This window comes from Rhineura floridana, chromosome 7 (assembly GCF_030035675.1).
Source record: "Rhineura floridana isolate rRhiFlo1 chromosome 7, rRhiFlo1.hap2, whole genome shotgun sequence".
In the NCBI taxonomy this organism is placed as follows: Eukaryota; Metazoa; Chordata; class Lepidosauria; order Squamata; family Rhineuridae; genus Rhineura; species Rhineura floridana.
Window position 1 is genome coordinate 53,690,693 of NC_084486.1, and position 19,457 is coordinate 53,710,149.

Genomic DNA, 19,457 nt, shown 5'->3' on the forward strand with positions numbered 1-19,457 from the left:
TACACAAGTCCCATCGTAAGACATGGCACCTGGATTTATACATGGCAGTGTGGAAGGCTGGCTTGTCAGCCTGGGACTTTTGATGTGGCTGGACACCACACCCTGTTCTCTTTCCCAGAAACTGTCCACGGAATGCAATTGCTTTCATTTTCATATGAAAAGATGGGGTTCCATTCAGAAGGACTGTGGCACCTGCAGGGAGACACCCTGTAGACTAGGGGTGGGGAACCTTTTTCAGCCTGATGACCACAATCCCTTCTGGGGGCCACTTGCCAATGGTGAGCAAAAGTGGGTGAAGTGACAAATATAAAATTTACCTTTGTAGAGTAGGCTAGTTTTACACACGCTCACACCCTCCTCTCTCTATCCTCCATCCAGGCAAGTAGCAAGCAGGATCAGAATTCAAGGATACATTCCAGGTACGCAAAAACACTTGTGGGGGGCTGACTGAGGAAGGGGTATGGCCTGTGAAGAGCCTCAAGTGCCAAAAAGGGAGGAGGGCCACATTTGGACCCCTGGCCTGTGGTTCCCCACCACTGCTGTAGAATCCATCTCTTCCCCACTCCCTGGCAAGTGGGTTTTCCAACTTTGCAGATGTACAAAAAGCCAACTTTTAATGCTGTGGCCACATTAGTGGTCACCATGCATACTTTGTGACCATGGCTATAGACTGACCACAGTTGGCAGCTTGTATGCCCTCCCTCAGAAAGGAACACAATACAGAAAGAAATATTGGCACAAGAGGAAACATCAAGTCCCAGTCAGGGGAGTCCTCAACAGAGGAGTCCTCGTCGGAAGAAAACCAGAAGTCTTTGTGGTCTTAGACCCAGCCCTGGCTCAGACTCCATCTGAGGGTGAGGAGCCAAGGCCTGGAATGGGTCGTTAGTGATGGAAGTGGGGCAAGAGCAACTCCTGTTTGGGTTCTTTTGTTTGTATTCCAGAAGGAAGATAGAGTGAGGGTCCTCCAGCTGGCTATGCTTGCCTACCTTTACCTATGCTCTTCTCTACCTAACTTCCTTCCATTGTAGTCTGATATGCTCAGGGAAGCTGACCGGCCCCTTCCTTTGTCTTTTTTTTCCCTTTGACTTTCCGAGGAGAGAGGAGACATCTTTGTCTCTGTTCTCTCTCCTGAGCCATGAGGGCAAGTCTGGGCATTGCGCCTCCAACTTAGTTAGTTAGTTAAAACTAGGTATGCCTTTCCTATCTACTATGTATTTCTACAAATAAAGTATTTACAGAAATTTTAGTATTTTACTAAGTCTCAAGTCTCAGTGATCTAAATGCAGGGTAAAAGCCTGCTACTTAGGTAAATACACACACCAGCACACACACAACTCAGACCGCTGAGATCTCTGCATATATATACAAATTTCCATAACAGTTAGCATCCTGGGCAAGTTCGGCCTCTGACATTGAGGCTGAACTGGTCCAAGCCCAAGGGAAAGGCTTCACCTCAAACACCAGCTGAAGACCCGGCCTATCCAGAGAAGTCCTCAATTGCAGGCCCGGACTCCTTGGGAGTAAAGGACTGGCTGCAGGTGATTGATAGGAGTCAGCTGAGGGTGGGGTGCAGTTCCAGCAGCTCCAGCATAAAATCTGAGTGCTAGACTGGAAGAGCTGCTGGAACAATGTCTATTATACACCAGCTCTGTAACTGACCTCTTTGCTGATTCCAGACCTGACCTTAAAACTACTCTGGGCCTGCTCCTTGCCTTGCCCTGAATTGCCCATGGACTGCTCTGACCTTGCTTCTTGCCTCACTCTTTGTTGTTGTGGACTCTGTTTGGTCTCTGACTTTAGACTGGCTCTTGATTCTGTCTTGGTGTTGCCCTCAACTGCATTAGTGCTGGGAAATCTCTTGCCTCCAGAAGGGCCTGGTGAGGATAGGAAACCAGGTTTAAATAAGCGAGTGTTCAGACTCTCGTCCCAGAAGAGTCACTAGTTCTTCCCATTCTAACCACTGTATCTTTTATTTGTCAGGTTTCAAGAAAGATCATTTGGTCCTTGATGACTTACCATGCTAAGAGTGAAGTGAGATAATCAGGTGTCATAGGGTCTGGGCTAATGGGAGGAGATGTCACAAAGGCTGCAGCTTTTGCCCAGTTCTTGCTCCAGTAATGCGAGCCATCTGTAGCAAGGCTGGCTGTAATTGGCTCTCCATACACAACTGTGCCTAAAGAAATAACCAACAGTCACGACCATCCCTATGGAAATAGGCTGAATGGCTGCAGGGGAGCGAGACTGTGTTTGAACCATCAGGGGCAAGCTTTTCTACTCATGGGCCTAATCAGACTGTTTCTAGCCCATGTCAATTTTGCTTGTATTGATCCAGAACTCTGTTCTGTCCCTATTTCCACACTTATCTGTGAATTTAGATTTTTTTTTTAAAAAAACCACATACAAAAATGCATATTTTCATGGGTAATCCATCACAAAATATTTAAATACATATTTTATTTCCAAGTACATATATCTAAACAAATTTTTTTATGTGTTCTAGAGGCAAGATTGGGGTAGCCATAGCTCAGTGGTAGAGCATCTGCTTTGCACGCAGAAGGTCCCAGGTTCAATCCCCAGCATCTCCAGGTTGAGCCAGGAGAGGCCCCAGTCTGAAACCCTGGAGATCTGGTACCATTCACTGTAGACAGTACTGAACTAGATGGACCAGTGGTCTGATTCAATATAAGGAAGTTTCCTGTGTTCCTATCACAAAATTCAGAGAAGTACAAAATCAGAAGAAGAATTACATTCCAATCCATGTATTAGTCTGGAAGATGCGCATTAGGTGGGTTTGCTTAAAAATGTGGGCCAAACTAAATTCTCCCCAAGCAAAACACTATATCTAAGGCTGGAACTCATGTATCGCTGTCATCAAAAGCAGCTGCCCCAGATCTTCCCCACCCAGGAACATCCTGCAATACAAAAACGTGTGATATGCACAGCACCATGCTCATCAGAAAGCCCCACAGAAGCAGAAAAAGGTATATGAAAGACACAGATGCACTCCATTTGCATAATACGTTCAAATGTCAAATTAGGCTTCCCTGGTGTTAAACTGGGCTACCTTGGTTTAAAAATCTGATGCTTGAAAAGCAGAAAATATGTATAGCTCCCAACTGAAAGAACATGTTGGGGAAAAGGACAAAAGGACTCCAGTGTCAATGGGTGAATAACAGCATCTACATGGTATACTGACCAAGAGAGCAGAATACTGGAGACAAACCTGTCTCAAAAGAGCCATGGAAAGATTTTCAAGAAGGGACAGTGAACAGGCCATTTCACAGAAACTGACATTTCTTGACCTTAGGGCTTCTGAATTCAACCAGATTCTTTGACAGCATGCTAGGATGTTGTATGCAACACTTCAGTATATCAGAGATCTGTCACCTCTGAGGATATTTAAGTAGCACAACAGAATTTCAGTTTTGCTTCCAAAAGAAATTCTGAATCCACCCCTAGCAGTACTTGTTCAATCTCCTGAAGAGTTGCAACAAAGTCCCGTCACTATCAAGGAGAGTTAGTCATGACCAGGTCCCATTCCGTGGCACTCAATGAGACTTAGTTGTAACCAATCTTTGTTGGGTTGCGTTCCTTGTGCATGATGGTTTATATTGATGACCAAACAATAATTATTCTATTATAGTTTATATGGTAAGTTCTATAACATCCTTTGCCAACTTAGTTCCTCCCAGACGTTTTGGACTGCAACTCCCATCAACCCCAGGCAGCTGTCATCCAAAAGATATTGAGGGCACCAGGTTGGCGAAGGCTGCTCTATGACATATCCATATTTCCTCCTGGCTGACTTAATGCGCTGATGCACAACTGAACAAGCATTTAGGATTAGAAGCAGCTTGGATTTCATAAAAGGCAGCGTAATTGGACTGCAGCTGAGGTCCACTTTACATGATACATTTTCTCCACACTAATGTAAAAACTACACCTACATAAAAAAAAATATGCCATGAGTGAAGCAGTCTTCATGTCTAGGATAAAGCAGAGGGAATAATCTTCCAGATCAAGGTACCAAACTCTTTGAATTCAACTCAGCTCAACTAGAGCTCAGCCATAACAACAAAAAAGGCATGTTTTTGATAATCTTCAAGCCTATACAGAGCTTGGAAGTAACTAGTTACAAGTAACGAATTACTTGTAATTTATTACTTTTTTGAGTGGGCAACTTCATTACATTTTGCTGGTAATAGAACGAGTAGTAACTTCATTACTTTTGAGGAGTAATTGTAATGTTTCCAGCATTACTTTTGCACATTACTGGGGGGGGGAGCAGGGGAAGTCTTCTGCTCCTCTTTGTGAATAAAAATCATGTGCTTCAGATTGGGCTTATGTGCAGCGTTGTTCTTCCTTAATGTTCTATGGGTGCTTAGGAGGCGACAAGGGAGGAGGTGGAGAGCGAGACGGCGTGGAGAAAACAATTGTTTAAAAATTGACAGGAGTAGAAGGAGAAAAGAGCTGGAGGCAATATAAATATACAAAAATATGCGTGTTGGGGTATCATTGCTAGGGGTGGGGTGAGGGGATGTGAGATTCTGTTATGGCATTCTGTTAATCTTATGGATAAAAAAATATATACTACTACCCTCTGTGTGTGTGTGCTTATTTTTAATGTTGTTTAGGCTACTTGGATGTGCAGCAGCCAAGGCCAGCACCTTGTAGGCAATTTTATTTTAAAAAGTAACTAAAATGTAATTGTAGCAATTACTTTTGAGGAAAAGTAAAGTAATCAGTTACTTTCAGAGCGATTGTAATTGTAACGGTAATTACTACTTTTGGGGGGCCACGTAACTGTAACTTATTACTTTTTAAAAGTAATCTTCCAAGCTCTGAGCCTATACTGGAAATATGGTTCTGGCAGGGGTGTGTACACAGACATGTTGCTAGTTCTCATCAATATGGAAGAATGAAAATGGCACTCACCTTTTTTCTTGGCTTGAGCTATGACATCCGCAGCCCCTTTGCTCATGACTTTTGTGACATACAAGGGGCAATTGGCTTGCTTCGCTATTGTAATGGCACGAAACACTGCCTCTGTTTCAACCTTCAGAAACATGAACACAGTCAGATGCTTTCTTCACAATGTCTCATCTAAAGTGGTGTGCCTAGAGACTAAACTACAGCAGGATTGCTAGAATACAGTTCTGATGGATTGTTCCACTAAGTTTTCACAAGACTTTTTCCCCCTCTAAATTGCACTCACCGGAAAATTGCAGTTACAGGGAAAAGTGCGAAAGTTAGCATCATGTCTCTTGTAATACTGATTGATTTCAAAGTTATAAATAATTCAGTCATACAATTATTGATGGAAGAGACTTTTTTTACTGCAATCCTAGGCATGCTTATTTGGAAATAAATCCTGCTGGATTGAAAGGTGGTTACTCCCTAATAAGCATGTTTAGGATTGCAGCCTATACTATCCAGAACAATTAAAACCAGCAGAAGGGTTGTTATTTATGTAACGGTATGTAGATAGTCCCTTTATTCACACTACAGCTTGCAAAGGCACCAGGTGTTGATTGATGAACTACACCAGGGGTAGCCAAGATGGTGCCCTCCAGATGTTGTTGGACATCACCCCTTACCATTGTCATGCTGGCTGAGTCCGATGAGAGTTGTAGATGCAATATATTAGCTACCCCTCAACTACACACTATTTCATGAATCTTCACTATGTTAATATTCATTTAATTGCAACAGAACGCTTACTGGGTTTTATTCAAAAACAGTGTAGGTTCTAGAACAATTGTAGCATGTGGTGCTTCTGAATGTCTAATTCAGTGCTTAAGTTCTCTTTTTGAAAAAGAACTTTTGGAAACTCGAAGGCTTTGTGAATTCTGAAGTTGGCCCAGTAAAAGAGATTTCACATGTGATGTTGACAGCACCATCTACCAATTTCATCTCATTGTGCAGAGCAACTAATGATTTTCTGGGACCTACTTAATATTACCTCTTCTGGATGACTGAGAACATGACCCTCCGGACCAGTAATCCCCAGCTCCAATAATCTTTTTTGTTCCTAAATGAATGAAGAAATATGGGAGAAGCAATAAGTGAGAAGTGCAAAAATCTATTTTGAAACTTTAGAATCCTATCTTTAAAAAAAATATAATCCATGAGCTCAGTTAACTTCCTCATTTATATGTGCAGCTCAGCAGCAGAACTAGTTGCCTTCCAAAATCGTCTGCTTGGTAGTTTACAATGAAAGTCTGAGCATAGATGCTATTGGGATCCTGTCTTAGGGAAAGAAGTTCCTGAGACTATTCTAAAATGAAGCTAGTCAGACAGATCGGGGTTACCAAAAGAGAAAGACAATTTGTCATAGAATTCTGATGCACAGTACTATCTGATTAAATACACATCAAGTAGCCATCCTTCTCTCAATCATTCACATTAAAAAAAAAAAACCCAAAGGGCCCTGATGCAGTCCAAAAATTCTCCTCTAAGGAGTTTGGCTCACGGAAGGCATATTTATGTTGCAATTTGTCCAACTATGCACCAAACCATGCAACGCTTAAGAAATGTGGTGATCAGATGAGGGGAAACAGAATAGTGATATATATCAGAGCCAACGAATGGCATGTATAAGGTTCCAGGTTTAATATCTGACATGTCTTATTAAAAGATCACTAGGTTGAAAAGGGTTGGTGAAGGCTGCCTTAGAGGTCCCCACCCTGCAGAGTAAGGGTTAAAAATACTGTGGGTTTAAGACATACCATAGTACCCTCACAATCTCTGTGAATACCATTCAGTCTTATCTTGCATCATCTACATTCCTTTTCAGCTAACACTCTTTGCCTTTGGAGCCACAGGTGACAGGAAATATTTGACAAGCTGCCACAGCTGGTGGAACAATTTTTGTTTTGGTTGTAGGCCGAAATGACAACCAAGAAGATTTCAGCTAAACATTAGGAAGAACTTGACAGCATGAACTGGTCACCAGTGAAACAGGGTGCCATAGAAGGTGATGGACTCTTCTCCCTCAAAGGTTTTTAAGCAGAGGTTGGACTAAGTAGTCTTTGGGGTCCCTTCCAACTTTATGATCCTAACTGACCTGTTATCGCTACCTCTGTAAAGCCTTTGACCCAAATCTTCATGTTAACCAAGATCTATGTAGACAGCGGCTGGTTAGGCAGAATGCAAAAAAGAAATTAGGATTTGTGGTCTGTGCTTAGGAAGCAAATGACTAGCATCTAAGCATTATATATGCCAGAGTGATATGGCTCCTATTAATAATGAAATATTTATTGGTGTAACCCATCAGGTACACCTCTGGTGAGACCTTTATAGTAAAGGATTGGTAAGAAATCTAATAATAGATAAATATTTCCAAAAAGTTAGCAGTTGAGTTAGAATGGTTTGGCCGTGTATTCAATGCTGATTTTAGCCTAATCTAGGCTTATTTGTCTTTTTGTAATTGGATGTGGTTAGGGTTGCATTTAATTTATTGTTATTGAGGTATTTTAATGATTGTAAACTGCTTGCTGAGATGATTGTTCTGGAAAATGTTATATAAACCTTTTCAATAAATAGTTATATTCTGATAGTCAGTAAGTATTGATATCTTAATTTCAAGAGCATTTAATCTGGTACTGTTTTAAACCTATCTTTAGTTGTTCCAAACTGTTCTTAGTTGTTTGTAAATTGTCTTGAGATTCATGTAAAAGGTGATTTATAAATTAATACATCAAATAAATATGTATTTCAGTTTTTCAAAGCTGAGGATTAGACTAAATGCTAAGGGCTGTTTTTTGTTCTGCATCATTGGTTCATCCAGAGCAGGATGCAGAAACTTGTGAGGTCAAAGGTATCCACACTGGATGTTGAGGACCAAAAGATTTACAGAAGCAGAAGATTCTGTATTGATTTCAGAGTTCTACCAGTGGATGCTCCAGTGTTTTAAAATCATTGTCCCAGATCAGGAATGACTAACTGACGGCCTGCAGGAAACATCATGCTGTCAAGATGGTTTTCAGAGCAATCCTAAATAGGACCATGGAGCACTGGAGCAGAACAGAGAGCAGATATTCTGGTGCATCTGAACCCGTTGCCTCACACTGCACAGTATGGAAGATGGTGGTTTTGTTTTTTCAGTTTTTGCTACAACAGAACCAGGCCCCTTGGGGCATCCATGGGGCTTTGGATTGACAGGATCCTGTCCTAAAATGCCCTGTTTTAAGGCTTAATGCTAACACTAGTGGGAAAGTTCCTGTCACTAAGGCAAAGCTGGTGTTCCACCAAAGCGGTCACCCCCACCAGCAGCACCCCTCTCCATTGATGAAGGCCAGCAGGTGAAGCCTATGCACCATCCTAACACTGGGGTGGGGGAAGGTGCCGTTGGTCTGGACCATTGTGCCTACATGTGCCACATAGCAAAGCCTACATGGGAGTGCCAAGAATCAACTGCATCCTATTTTTATTAAACTATCTAGAGGGTTCAATAAAAAAGGAATAAATGGAAATGGTTTCTTATTTATTAACGGCTGCTAGAATCTTATATACAGGGAAATGGAGATTGGCTAGGGTCCTAACTGAAACAGTATGGTATACTAAAATATGGGATTATGTAATTAAGTCAAAATTATACAGCCATGAGAGTGGCTGTATACTATAGTCAGCATGCATTTTTCACATTCCGCAATGTTAAATTGAAAATACCCCCATGCCATTCTGATGCTTCCCATAAGCTCATTTCAAAACAAAACCTTACAAAACTTATAGTCCTGAACTCAGAAACGCTTGCTTAACAAACCTCTAAATTTTCATGGTGATACACAAGAGTCAGATAGAATACAGAGCTCAAAGTGTAAGAAGAGACACAGAAAAACCAGACCCCTTCTGGACTTTTTTCTGTCAGAGTTCTCATAATTTGTTGAAATTAATTAAAAATCAGCCATGTTCACAGAGTACCTGTAATCCTATTACTGACCTTGCCCCGTACTCTGACCTTCATCTTCTGCAGTTTAAAGGTTATGATTTTTAATTAATTTAAGAAATTTAGCATTACAGTCTATGATAAGGCTGGGCATACTCAGTAAGAACCAACTGTCAGTGTTCTAAAAGCCAGACTCACAGCTGCTGGGCTTGCCTAATCAGGGGCCCACACCCACACCAGGCTTTTATTTCACTTTAGACAGTCATGGCTTCTCCCAAGAATCCTGGGAAGTGTCTTTTGTGAAGTGTGCTGAGAGGAGACTCCAATTCCCCTGACAGAGCTCCAGTGGCCAGAGTGGTTTAACAGTCAGCTGCTCTGACTAAAGCTCTGTGAGGGGAACAGGGCCTCTCCTAGCAACTCTCAGCACTAACTACACTTCCCAGGATTCTTTGGGGGAAGCCTTGACTGTCTAAAGTGAAATAAAGGCCTGGGGCGGATGTGGCCAGGAACAGCTTTGGTTTAAATTTGAGGCTATATGTGCCTGCTGTAGAATACAAAGGTGGGGGAAACACTGAAAAAGAATGATACTGTTCACAATGCTTTCCTTTTGGAAAAGGAAAGGGGCTTCCCTCTGCCCAGTTCCCACCCACCCAATCTCCTCCCCTCCCCCCTGCCTTCCTCCTCCTCCCCCCTCCCTCTTCCACCCTCCCTGTCCCTCCCCCGGGTCAGTTTTACCTATCCTAAGCATGATTAAATGAGTAAATCCCACTGAACACAAAAAGCATGCAAATTATCATACCTGCCCTCCCCTCCTCTCTCCTCTCCCCTCCCTCTTGTCCCTTCCCCCTTCCTTTGCCCCTCCCTCCCCTCCCCTTCCAAACCCCTCCTCTCCCCCTTGGTTAGTTTTACACATCTTAAGCATGATTTCATGGGAGTAAATCCCACTGAACTCAATAAGCATGCAAATAATCAAACCTGCCCTCCTCCTCCCCCTCCTGCCTGCTCCCCTCCCCTTCTCCCCTCTGCTCTTCCTCCCCTCCCTCCTCCTCCTCTACCCCTGCCCTTCCTCCTTCTCCCCTCCCCATCCCCTGTGATAAGTTTCACCTACCCTAAGCATGGTTGCAGGGGAGAAAATTCCACTGAACTCAATAAGCATGCAAATGATTAATCTATTCTCAGCAAATTTGCACGGGATCCCATTTCTTACCTCCGGGATTAAAAAGCAGAGAGCACGTTACCAAATTCTTCCAAGCTACACAGGAAGTGGATTGGACTGTGAAAGACCAACCCAAATTGTGTTTGCATTTTGACAATTTTGTAAGGCAGTCCAATATCTCAGAGAGGAGGTCAGGTCTCCTGCTCCCCTGGTACATTGACTATAGCTGCCCAATTTCCCTGCTTTTTAAAGTTTGATAAAAAAAATCTGTTGGCTATAGGTACATTCTTAAACTGCAAGGATTTTTTTGCCTATCAATGAATTATATTAGATTTAGAAAGCAAAATCACAAGTCAAAATATTTTTATGTCAAGATGGAATAAGTCTGTGGACCACTGTAGAGTAATTGGGCTATTCTCAAGTGCTGGATATGGGATTTTACTGTTTTGAATGAGACTGATGGTCTGGATATTTTGATTCTATGGTGGTTTGTTTGTTTGTTTCTAATGTATTATATTTGTGTTTTTGGATGAATTGGAAGAATAATAAAAAGGAGTGCTGTGGTAGGAAGGCGAGAAAGCAATGCAGATGAAAGAAAAAACCCAAGGTGATTCTTGAAGCTGGTGGCATCAGAAACTGTTCCTGGCTTGAGAGGTGCTGAAGCTAGCCACAGATGATTCTTCTGACAGAGTGCACCAGAGGCATCCACAAGTGACATCATATGCAGATACTGCTGTGGGTCCCAATTCTATCTAAAAGGTGAGCTCAGAGAAGAAAGGATAATGACAGGTGAATGAAGAACTGGTTTTCAAGCAGTGGGCTGCTAAACCATATGGTTCTTCAGGCTTAAGAAGATAGCCATCCCTACTCCATATACATCTGTACCTTACACAAAGCAACTACTTTTAATTGAGCATTAACTCAACTGCTCACTGGGGTAGAATGTCAGCATCATGCTATTCTGCTGCTGAAAGATGCACTGACTATCAATTAGCTGGTGAGCCACATTCAAGGCACTGTAGTGGTGTACAAAGCCCTATATTGCTTAGAGCAGGACACCTAAAAGGTTGTATCATCCTTTATATGTTAAACTGATTATAGCACTCTGCATGCAATGGAGGTCCGTTCCATATGATGTAGGAATTGGGCCTTTAGTGTGGTGGCACCTACTCTTTGGAACTCATGCTCATTACATATTAGACAGGGCACTATCTTTACTGTCTTTTTAGCACCCATTGAAGGCCTTCCTTTTAGAACAAGTCTTTTAAGTGGATGGCCTGTATCTGCTTAGGATTTGAAATTGTTTTTATCAGTGATGTTGTTTTCATTAAACACTTTGGGATGCTTCATAGGAAGTGATTGATAAATGAAATGAAGCAAAATGAAATAAATACTCTTACCTCATTAATGATGTCTCCATTTTCAGCATGGACTTGGGCAATGGCACCCAGATCTCGAATAATACTGAATATCTCATACATCTGTCAGGAAAGAAAGAAAGAAAAAGAAAGAAATCTCAGGGTGTGATAAAGTTTAAGTTTTTGCACTAAAGCATAGTTGAACATTAATTTGCATCTCACATGAGTGTTACCTGAGCATCAGTGCACTGGAGTTTGTCTTTATAAGCCATGAAAACAAGAAAGGAGTTCACACCTTAACAAAAACAAAAGTGAATTAATGACTGCAGCTGAAAGGCCACTATCAGTTTCCAGGCTGCATAGCCTGGCTGGCCTGCCAGCTATTTATTTATTTAATTAATTTATAGCCCAGGGTGGCAACACTAAAAACACTCTAAAACATCTTAAAAACAAAGGCTTTAAAACATATTAAAAGAAAACTTAATTTAAAACTTATTAAAACAAAACATCTTTAAAAACCTTTTTTTAAAAAAGCTTTAGAAACATCTTAAAAAGCAGTTCCAACACAAGACACAGACTGGGACAAGGTGCCTACTTAAAAGGCTTGTTGAAAGAAGATAGCGCCTGTCTAATATTTAAGGGGAGGAAATTCCAAATGATAGGTGCAACTACACTAAAGGTCCACTTCCTATATTGTGCGGAACAGACCTCTTGATAAGATGGTATCTTCAGGAGGCCCTCACTTGCAGAGCGCAGTGATTGAGCAGCTTATATACAGTTCTAATCAAAGCTTAGGAACTGAATTGAAAAAAAAGTTGAATCGCTTCTATGGTGTGAGCCACAAGCTTGCTCATTCTGAAGAAAATCCTATCAGAATCAGTGGAATTTACTTCTAAGTAACTGATTTAGCATTCCTAGCAGTATTGCTGAATATATAGATATGATTCCCCCCTTTTTTTCTTACATTTCACAACTTTTTTAATTCCACATTTTTAAATACTTGTTTTGCTTATTTACTTTGTACATGTTATTTATGTTGTAGTAACTATGTTTCTTAAAATGATTTGTAAACTTATGATAGATTTTTGAAATTGCTTTTACTGTTCACTTATGGAAAATTCAAAAAATAAAATCAAGGGAAAAATATATGATCCATGCTAAGTGGAACAGTCAGGTATTATCAATGATTTTTTCCCCCAATGTCAAAAGCGCAATCAGTTAAGAACCATATTGTGCAGAAGACTCAGGTGTGTCTAGAACCGATAAAGTTGTTTTTAGACAATTTGGAACAACAGTCTGTATTCATGTATTAAGCTCTATTATGTTCATTTCTTTGTATTACTTCTTACATTGTGGAACTGAACTGAAATCCTGAACAGTTTCCAATTATATTGTTGCAATTTATTGCACCGTTAAAGTAAACATGGGAAAGCTGACATTAGATTGAATAAATAAATAGGGTATCTTGGTGAGCTTAAAATCTTAATGACTGTTTTATAGGAACACAAAAAACCGCCTTGATACCGAGTCAGACCATTGGTCCATCTAGATCAGTATCATCCACACTGAGTGGGAGTCTCTCTCGAGGATTTCAAGCAGAAGTCTTTCCCACCTATATCTGAGGCGGTCAGGGATCGAATCCGAGACCTTTTCCATGCAAAGCATATTCTCTACCACTAAGCTATGGCTCTTGTGTTTTACTGTTAATGTCTTGGAGATGATTTTTTTCAGCAAGGTTCCCCCAAACTCTTCCTGATAATGTTTGGCATATTCCTTTATTTTCCTCTGGAGCTGTTGAGTGTGAACTGCTTCACATGGTTAGCCACCAGGAGGCGCCTCACAATGATGCAATCCCATGTTGTAGGGCATGTGTGTGACAAGAGTGGCCATGTGGACAGTGCTGATCATGTGGGTCTTGTGCTAAACCACATGATTCTGTGAACCGGGAGCAGCAATAATAGAAATAAAAATGCGGCCAATGTTGATCATGTGAGCCATTTGCTCTTTCGAATAATATAAATTTGTGCATCGTCATCATAATGTGACAACCAGCATGGTACGCTTTGGTTGGCTTGAGCAACCTGGTAGCATGGAATACCAAGAGCCCTCCATAATCTGAATCAGCCAAAGCTGACACCTTAATCCACCACTGGAACTGGCATTGCTAGATTTCATTAGCAAGGCTAGTTAGAACAATGTCTACCTAAGAGTCAAATCATGTTATCTGAAGAATCCTTAAAGCTTCTTGTTATTCCACCAAACTAATACCACACTGCTTGAGAGAGAATGCTTAGTTTTACTGATGATTAATTTCCATTGTCTTATGTTATACAAAACAATAAAAAAAATACAGTACAAATAATCTCAAATCATTGAAAAGCACAAAAACAGAGCTTTCTGGTGGTGGAAAAACATTACGTATTAGAACATAATACTGAAAATATGATAAACACAACTTGACAAAAAGAATAAGCTTTCCTCATGGATTAAACACTGTGTGCTCCCAAAAAGCTAAAACACTTTTTTGCATAATCTAGCAGGTAACGAGATCTTTACCTTTCAGTGTTTTAAGATCCATGTCTTTCTGCAACTAGAAAGGTATGACAGTTGTAAATCAGCACTCATCGGTTAGTTTCTGTAAAGTTTGTTTTTGTCCTTACCTTTGTCTTTGACAAGAGCCTCCAACTCTTCTTTGATGCTCTCATGCCAACGTGTGATGTCAATATGCAGAGAATAATCACAACATGCTTTACTGTCAGCACACTCCCTCCACTGGTCATAGGCAGTCAGAAGGTTTGCTCCAGATTCAGGAAATACATGGTCAACTGAAGAAACAAATGCATTATTTTTAAAACAAGGATTTAATTGCCTATCTAATGCAGAGGGAGGCAACCTATGGCCCTCCAGATGTTGTCAGACTCTAACTCCCATTAGCCCCAGTCAGCAAGTCCAGTAGTCAGTGATGATGGAAACTACAATCCAACAACATCTAAAAGACCACATGGTCCCCATCCATGAAAGGTTCTCATTTCAGGGAACATTTATTTTTATTGCATGTATATCTCACCTTTCCTCTAAGGAGTTCCAGGTGGTGTTTCTCCTCCTTCCAATTTTCCTCACAGCAGCCCTGTGAGGCAGATTAGGCTGAGAGAGAGTGACTGGCCCAAGGCCACCCAATGAGCTTCATGGCTAAGTGGTGATTTGAACCCTGGTCTCAAAGGTCCTAGTCTGACACTCTAACCACTACACCATACTGGCTCTCACACTATAATAGGTTTAAATATCTATAAATATATTTAGTATAACCTAACAATCAAGATTATATGTGGGCAGGGGAGGGACACCCAAAATGCTTTGAAAACTGAAAGTTCAGATATGCCCAAAGAGTTGTTAGTTGTACCACAAAGATGAGGGAACATGTCTATGTAGTTATGCATAGACCCTGTGTATGCATATTAAGTAAGGGTTAATTCATGTGACCAAATCAGCAGCTATATTATATGAATGTATCTAAGCCAGGTTTGCTACACAGTGATGTGGTTTTGTGAGTGTGTCAACGTGAATGGTGCCTTCAGCTGGGTGTGTTGCAAGGCCTTTTTATTGTGCGCTGAACTCAGTCTGTCTGGATGTGTTCAGCAGAGGTACTCACTGTGGATATTTGGTCCTGAGTGCTACTTGGCAGATGATGTTTACCTGATGGGCTGGAGCTGCAACGCTATCTTCCCCGCAGCATTGTTGCTGCTGTTTACTGGGAGGGGGAGAGGCAAGGAGGTCAGGAGTGTGCAAATGCACCACTGGAACCAATCTGGCACTCCCACTGATGTGCCCACATTCTACTGACCTCCCTGATACCCCTTTCCCTCAAGGTAAGCGATAGTGAAGCTGCTGCCAGGAAGCTAGTGTTGAGGCTCCATCCCACTACAGCCACTTCTGCTGCTTGGGATATAAACTTGATTTGCTATGGAAAGTTGGAAAACATTTTCAATTGCCAGTTTTCAATTCAATCAATACTGTCCATGCAAAAGTGAGTTACATACGAATCATGGTGGTTCCTCCTGCCAGAGCTGCTTTTGTTCCTTGATAGAAGTCATCAGCAGAGGTCATTCCCATTACAGGCATCTGTAACCTAGTGTGGACATCTATTCCACCTGGCATAACTAGCTGGCCATAAGCATCAATCATTTTTACACCTCCAGGAACAATAAGATTTTCCCCCATTTGTCTGAAAATGACATTAAGAGAGACCATTTACAAATTTCATTCAAGGAGGATAACACCTTATAGACACTGAATATACTGGGCTGGATCAAGACTAAGTTAGTGGAAGTCAGGTCCCACTGAAATTAGCAGAAGTAAATTGTGACTTAAATCCCATTATTTCAAGGGAACAAAGTACAATGAATTACACTAGATCCAGCTCACTGTGTTTCTGATCCTCATAGTACTGCTTCTGGAAATGTTTTTCTGTGCTTAAAACTCTTTTTGATAGAATGATTTGCACACCAACAAGTAAATGCTTTAGCACTAAACAGGGAGCAAAGGAAGGGTGAACACACCCTGAGGATCAAGCCACAGGTATATTTCTTTTGGGGCACCCTCAGCTTATGAGTGTTTCAACTGGATTTGGGAAGAAACACTCATGTTCCACCTTGCCTAGCATTTATATGAGACCATCAGCTCAAATCACTGCAGTATGTCAAGTTTCACAGTCCCTTTGCTGAGAGATCAATGTGCTTTGTCACTTACTGCAAGGCAAATGATGGAACCATAAGGCTTGAAATGAATTTATTTTTGTAATAACAGGTGATAATGTTGGGTACAAGGAATGATTAATTAAAAAATGTCACAATTCCTTTCTTCAGAGTTCACCAACTCTGTAGCTTATAATTACAGCAAGTTACAGGATGCCTGTTGATGAGAATACCTGCAACAAGAGACTATGATTTAAATCCAAAAATTATTTAGGCTGCAATCCTAACTTCTGACTGGCAGTGGAGAGGGTCTGATGGAGCAGCACAGCTGCCACATCCACAGGCCCAGCATTTGTACCAACTGGGATGGAAGGTGTGTGGGGGGGGATGAGGAAAAATGCACTTTCTTTTCACCAGCTCCAAGACCAACACAACAGATAGACTTGGATTAGGCCCACTGCCATCTTGTGATGGTAGCAGGGCTGGGTCAGGATCCAGCAGGTCCTGCGCTGGCTCAGCCCCACCCCAAAATGCCCCATTTGGGGGGCTTCTAGTGGCTACCACTGGCGGTAGCTTCTGCCAACCCATGATTTGGGTAGGTGTATTAGGGTGCCAATGGAGATGGGCAAGCCTTGGCAGAGGGAATTTCCTCATCACCAAACCCCTTCTAGTGCAGCAGATCTGGAATTTGGACTGCTCTGCTCTTCAGCACTTAACCCGCTAAAATTAATGGTCTTGATCCAGGCTGCAAAAGGTGTTATGTGCAATATAATAGTGCTGTATGTATTACTTTAATGTAGAGGTATAACAGCAATTATATTTTTATTCCTCCATGCATTACCTTTCCTGTACTTAATATATCAGAAATCAATGACAAATCAAATTGTGCACAAATGTCTGAAATACACAAAACACTACTCCAAAATACTGTTAAGGAACTTACTTAATCAAGCCATCTTCCACATAAATATCTGCATAAAATGACTGATCATCGTTGACAATCTTTCCTCCTTTTATGAGCAGACGGTCACTCTAATTTAAAACAAACAAGCCATGATTTCCAAGATAACCAGATAAAGGCCACTTTTGTTATGCAGTCAGAAGCATGTTAGGGGGAAATGCTTGATACAGGTAGAGCGCAGATCTCAGTATAACTCTGTGATTCAAATTTGGTCTAAAATGTGCAAAGCAACCATGTTATTTTTGTCTAAAAACACACAAAAATGCAATACAAACAACAACAACAACCACCACCATTCTTGGGGTGTGTGTTATCTAACCAATTATAACTGGGAGGAATTAAGGGGCACACAATCTGGAAAACACATCCATGTATTTCTGTCCTCCTTTCACTGTAAAATACAGTGCCGGCTAGGCAGCTCTTAATTAAGATGGGTAGAATCCCGTATTTTTCAGCTTTCATCGGAGAAGCCATAGGTTTCGGATACAATGCCTTTGTTGGTTTCCCCTCCTGGTGCTGTCTCCAAGGCTGTCACAAGGACTCAGGCCTATTATTTATTGAAAGGTGACTCATTTTGAGTTGACCTCTGTTAGCAGCTTGAGGGAATCTGCCAGCTGTGGAGAATGCTAAGGACTCAGAAACACATTATCAAAATAACTGCAGAATAAGTCACATAGCTAGGGAGAAGGTACAGAGAAGGCTATTTCCCCACCCTATCAAAAAAAATTAAATTGAAAATGGCTTGCAACTTAAATTGATTTTTTAACAAAGAAAATATACTTCTGAAGTATGTGAAATTTGCTTCCTTAGACGACAAGCCCAAGGCTGTGTAACAACTGTGGGCCTATTTAAAATGGAACAGTAGCAACAAGGAAATTATATCCAAGAGTTGGCTACATCTGTGTCTACCATCTTCTGAATGCTCTGACAGAGGTTTTAGAGGATCTGAGTGGTCTTCTGCTCAACTCAAATTAGGCCCATGCCTGTTTTGTTCCATAGACAGAACTACAATAGGCGCCTTCATGAGAATTCCTGGGTGTTTACACCTTTTAATACAGAAATACAAGATCAATTGTTAAAAGAAAGAAAGAAAATGAATCTGGGTAAGCCATCCTACAATATTATTGCGCTACCAATGTTAAAGTGGAAAATGTACACCTTGGATGTAAATGCACATGTAGGAAACATAATAGGATTGTTTCATCAGCCTCTCTTGATGAACAGATTCACTGACCCACTAAACTGCTCCCTCTCCCAAGAAATCCTCTTGGATGGAGAACTGCGTAACTATTCTCAGTTTGGATAGCAACCCTTCTCCATAACAACCACAGCACAGGCCACGTGGTAAGTCAGCTGTTATCCAATTAGCTTCTTTTCAGCCTGTGCTTCAAGGACTGTCTTACTCTGGCTCACTCACTGCCAAACAATAAAGAATAGAGCCCTCACATGTCAGACGGTGGGGGGAGCCATTCTGTTCAAAGCTCATGTCACTTGCTTCTTTGAGAGGGCGGGGGAGGAATACAATAGCACTGTGAAAGGGAGGGCGTTGGGAGGTCTATCCAAACCATCTAACATGGCTGGATGGGGAGCTGCAAGGAGGGGTAAGCAGTCACCCACCTCTTCCACTGAAGCATTTGAGAGTTTACAGGCTAGGCCATTGGAACAAGAGGCTCATGACCAAGAATAAATTGACTGGTAATGAGTTATGAGAATGCTCACTCTAAAAGCCAACCCTAAAGGACTTAAGTGGGCATTGGACCTTCCTCAGATGTAATGGCCAGGAACCAAAAAGCTGCTTCGCTTCACACAAGGGACTTGCGTGAGCTTACTGTAATATTCAGATCCTTTGCTGACTCTTCATGTAGTGTCACAATCTGCTTTTAAGGTTTCCTCAGTTTCAAAGACATGCTGCTATACAGCATTGGGGGACCACTGTCTGAATCTAAAGCCCCCATGGGCTCACCGCACTAGTTTCTTCAGATCCCAATCAAAGTTGTGTTTTATTCCACATTTTATTTCAATACGTTTTTGGTCCATAACTGCCACATTTTCATTTAAGTCACAAACACAATTTACTCTGTTATGTGACCCTAATATTGCACGTGTGTATATATGTACACATATACACACCCCTTTGAAAAGGGTGGGATAAAGGCCGGATGCAAATGAGTAGCATGATAAAATAATGATTTTATGGATCAAACCTGGGAAGGGATCCAAAGACTGTCAAGTAGCATTGTTGTGAAAACAAGAATTTGTGCTTTGGAGAATGCTGAGGTTTAGTAACAAAGTGTAATTGTCTTTGATAATTAGAAATATTTACAGATTCACGCTGATGTGAGCTACATGCAAGTGATGCTAACAGCTTATGCCTGACAATTTGCTGTGTGCTATTCCTCCCATT

At 41.3% G+C, this 19,457-nt stretch overlaps 1 protein-coding gene across 1 annotated transcript in view; it reads right to left on the reverse strand.

Annotated features, from left to right (window-relative positions):
- The window catches only part of DPYSL4 (dihydropyrimidinase like 4), a 39,830-nt gene that overhangs the window by 18,157 nt on the left and 2,216 nt on the right, over positions 1 to 19,457 (reverse strand). The window contains exons 2-9 of the mRNA XM_061634361.1: positions 17,036 to 17,124; positions 15,439 to 15,623; positions 14,062 to 14,226; positions 11,635 to 11,696; positions 11,444 to 11,524; positions 5,963 to 6,031; positions 4,936 to 5,056; positions 2,017 to 2,173 (exon numbers count right to left, since the gene is read on the reverse strand). Coding sequence (XP_061490345.1) covers positions 2,017 to 2,173; positions 4,936 to 5,056; positions 5,963 to 6,031; positions 11,444 to 11,524; positions 11,635 to 11,696; positions 14,062 to 14,226; positions 15,439 to 15,623; positions 17,036 to 17,124 — 929 coding nt within the window. The remainder of the gene's footprint in view (positions 1 to 2,016; positions 2,174 to 4,935; positions 5,057 to 5,962; positions 6,032 to 11,443; positions 11,525 to 11,634; positions 11,697 to 14,061; positions 14,227 to 15,438; positions 15,624 to 17,035; positions 17,125 to 19,457) is intronic.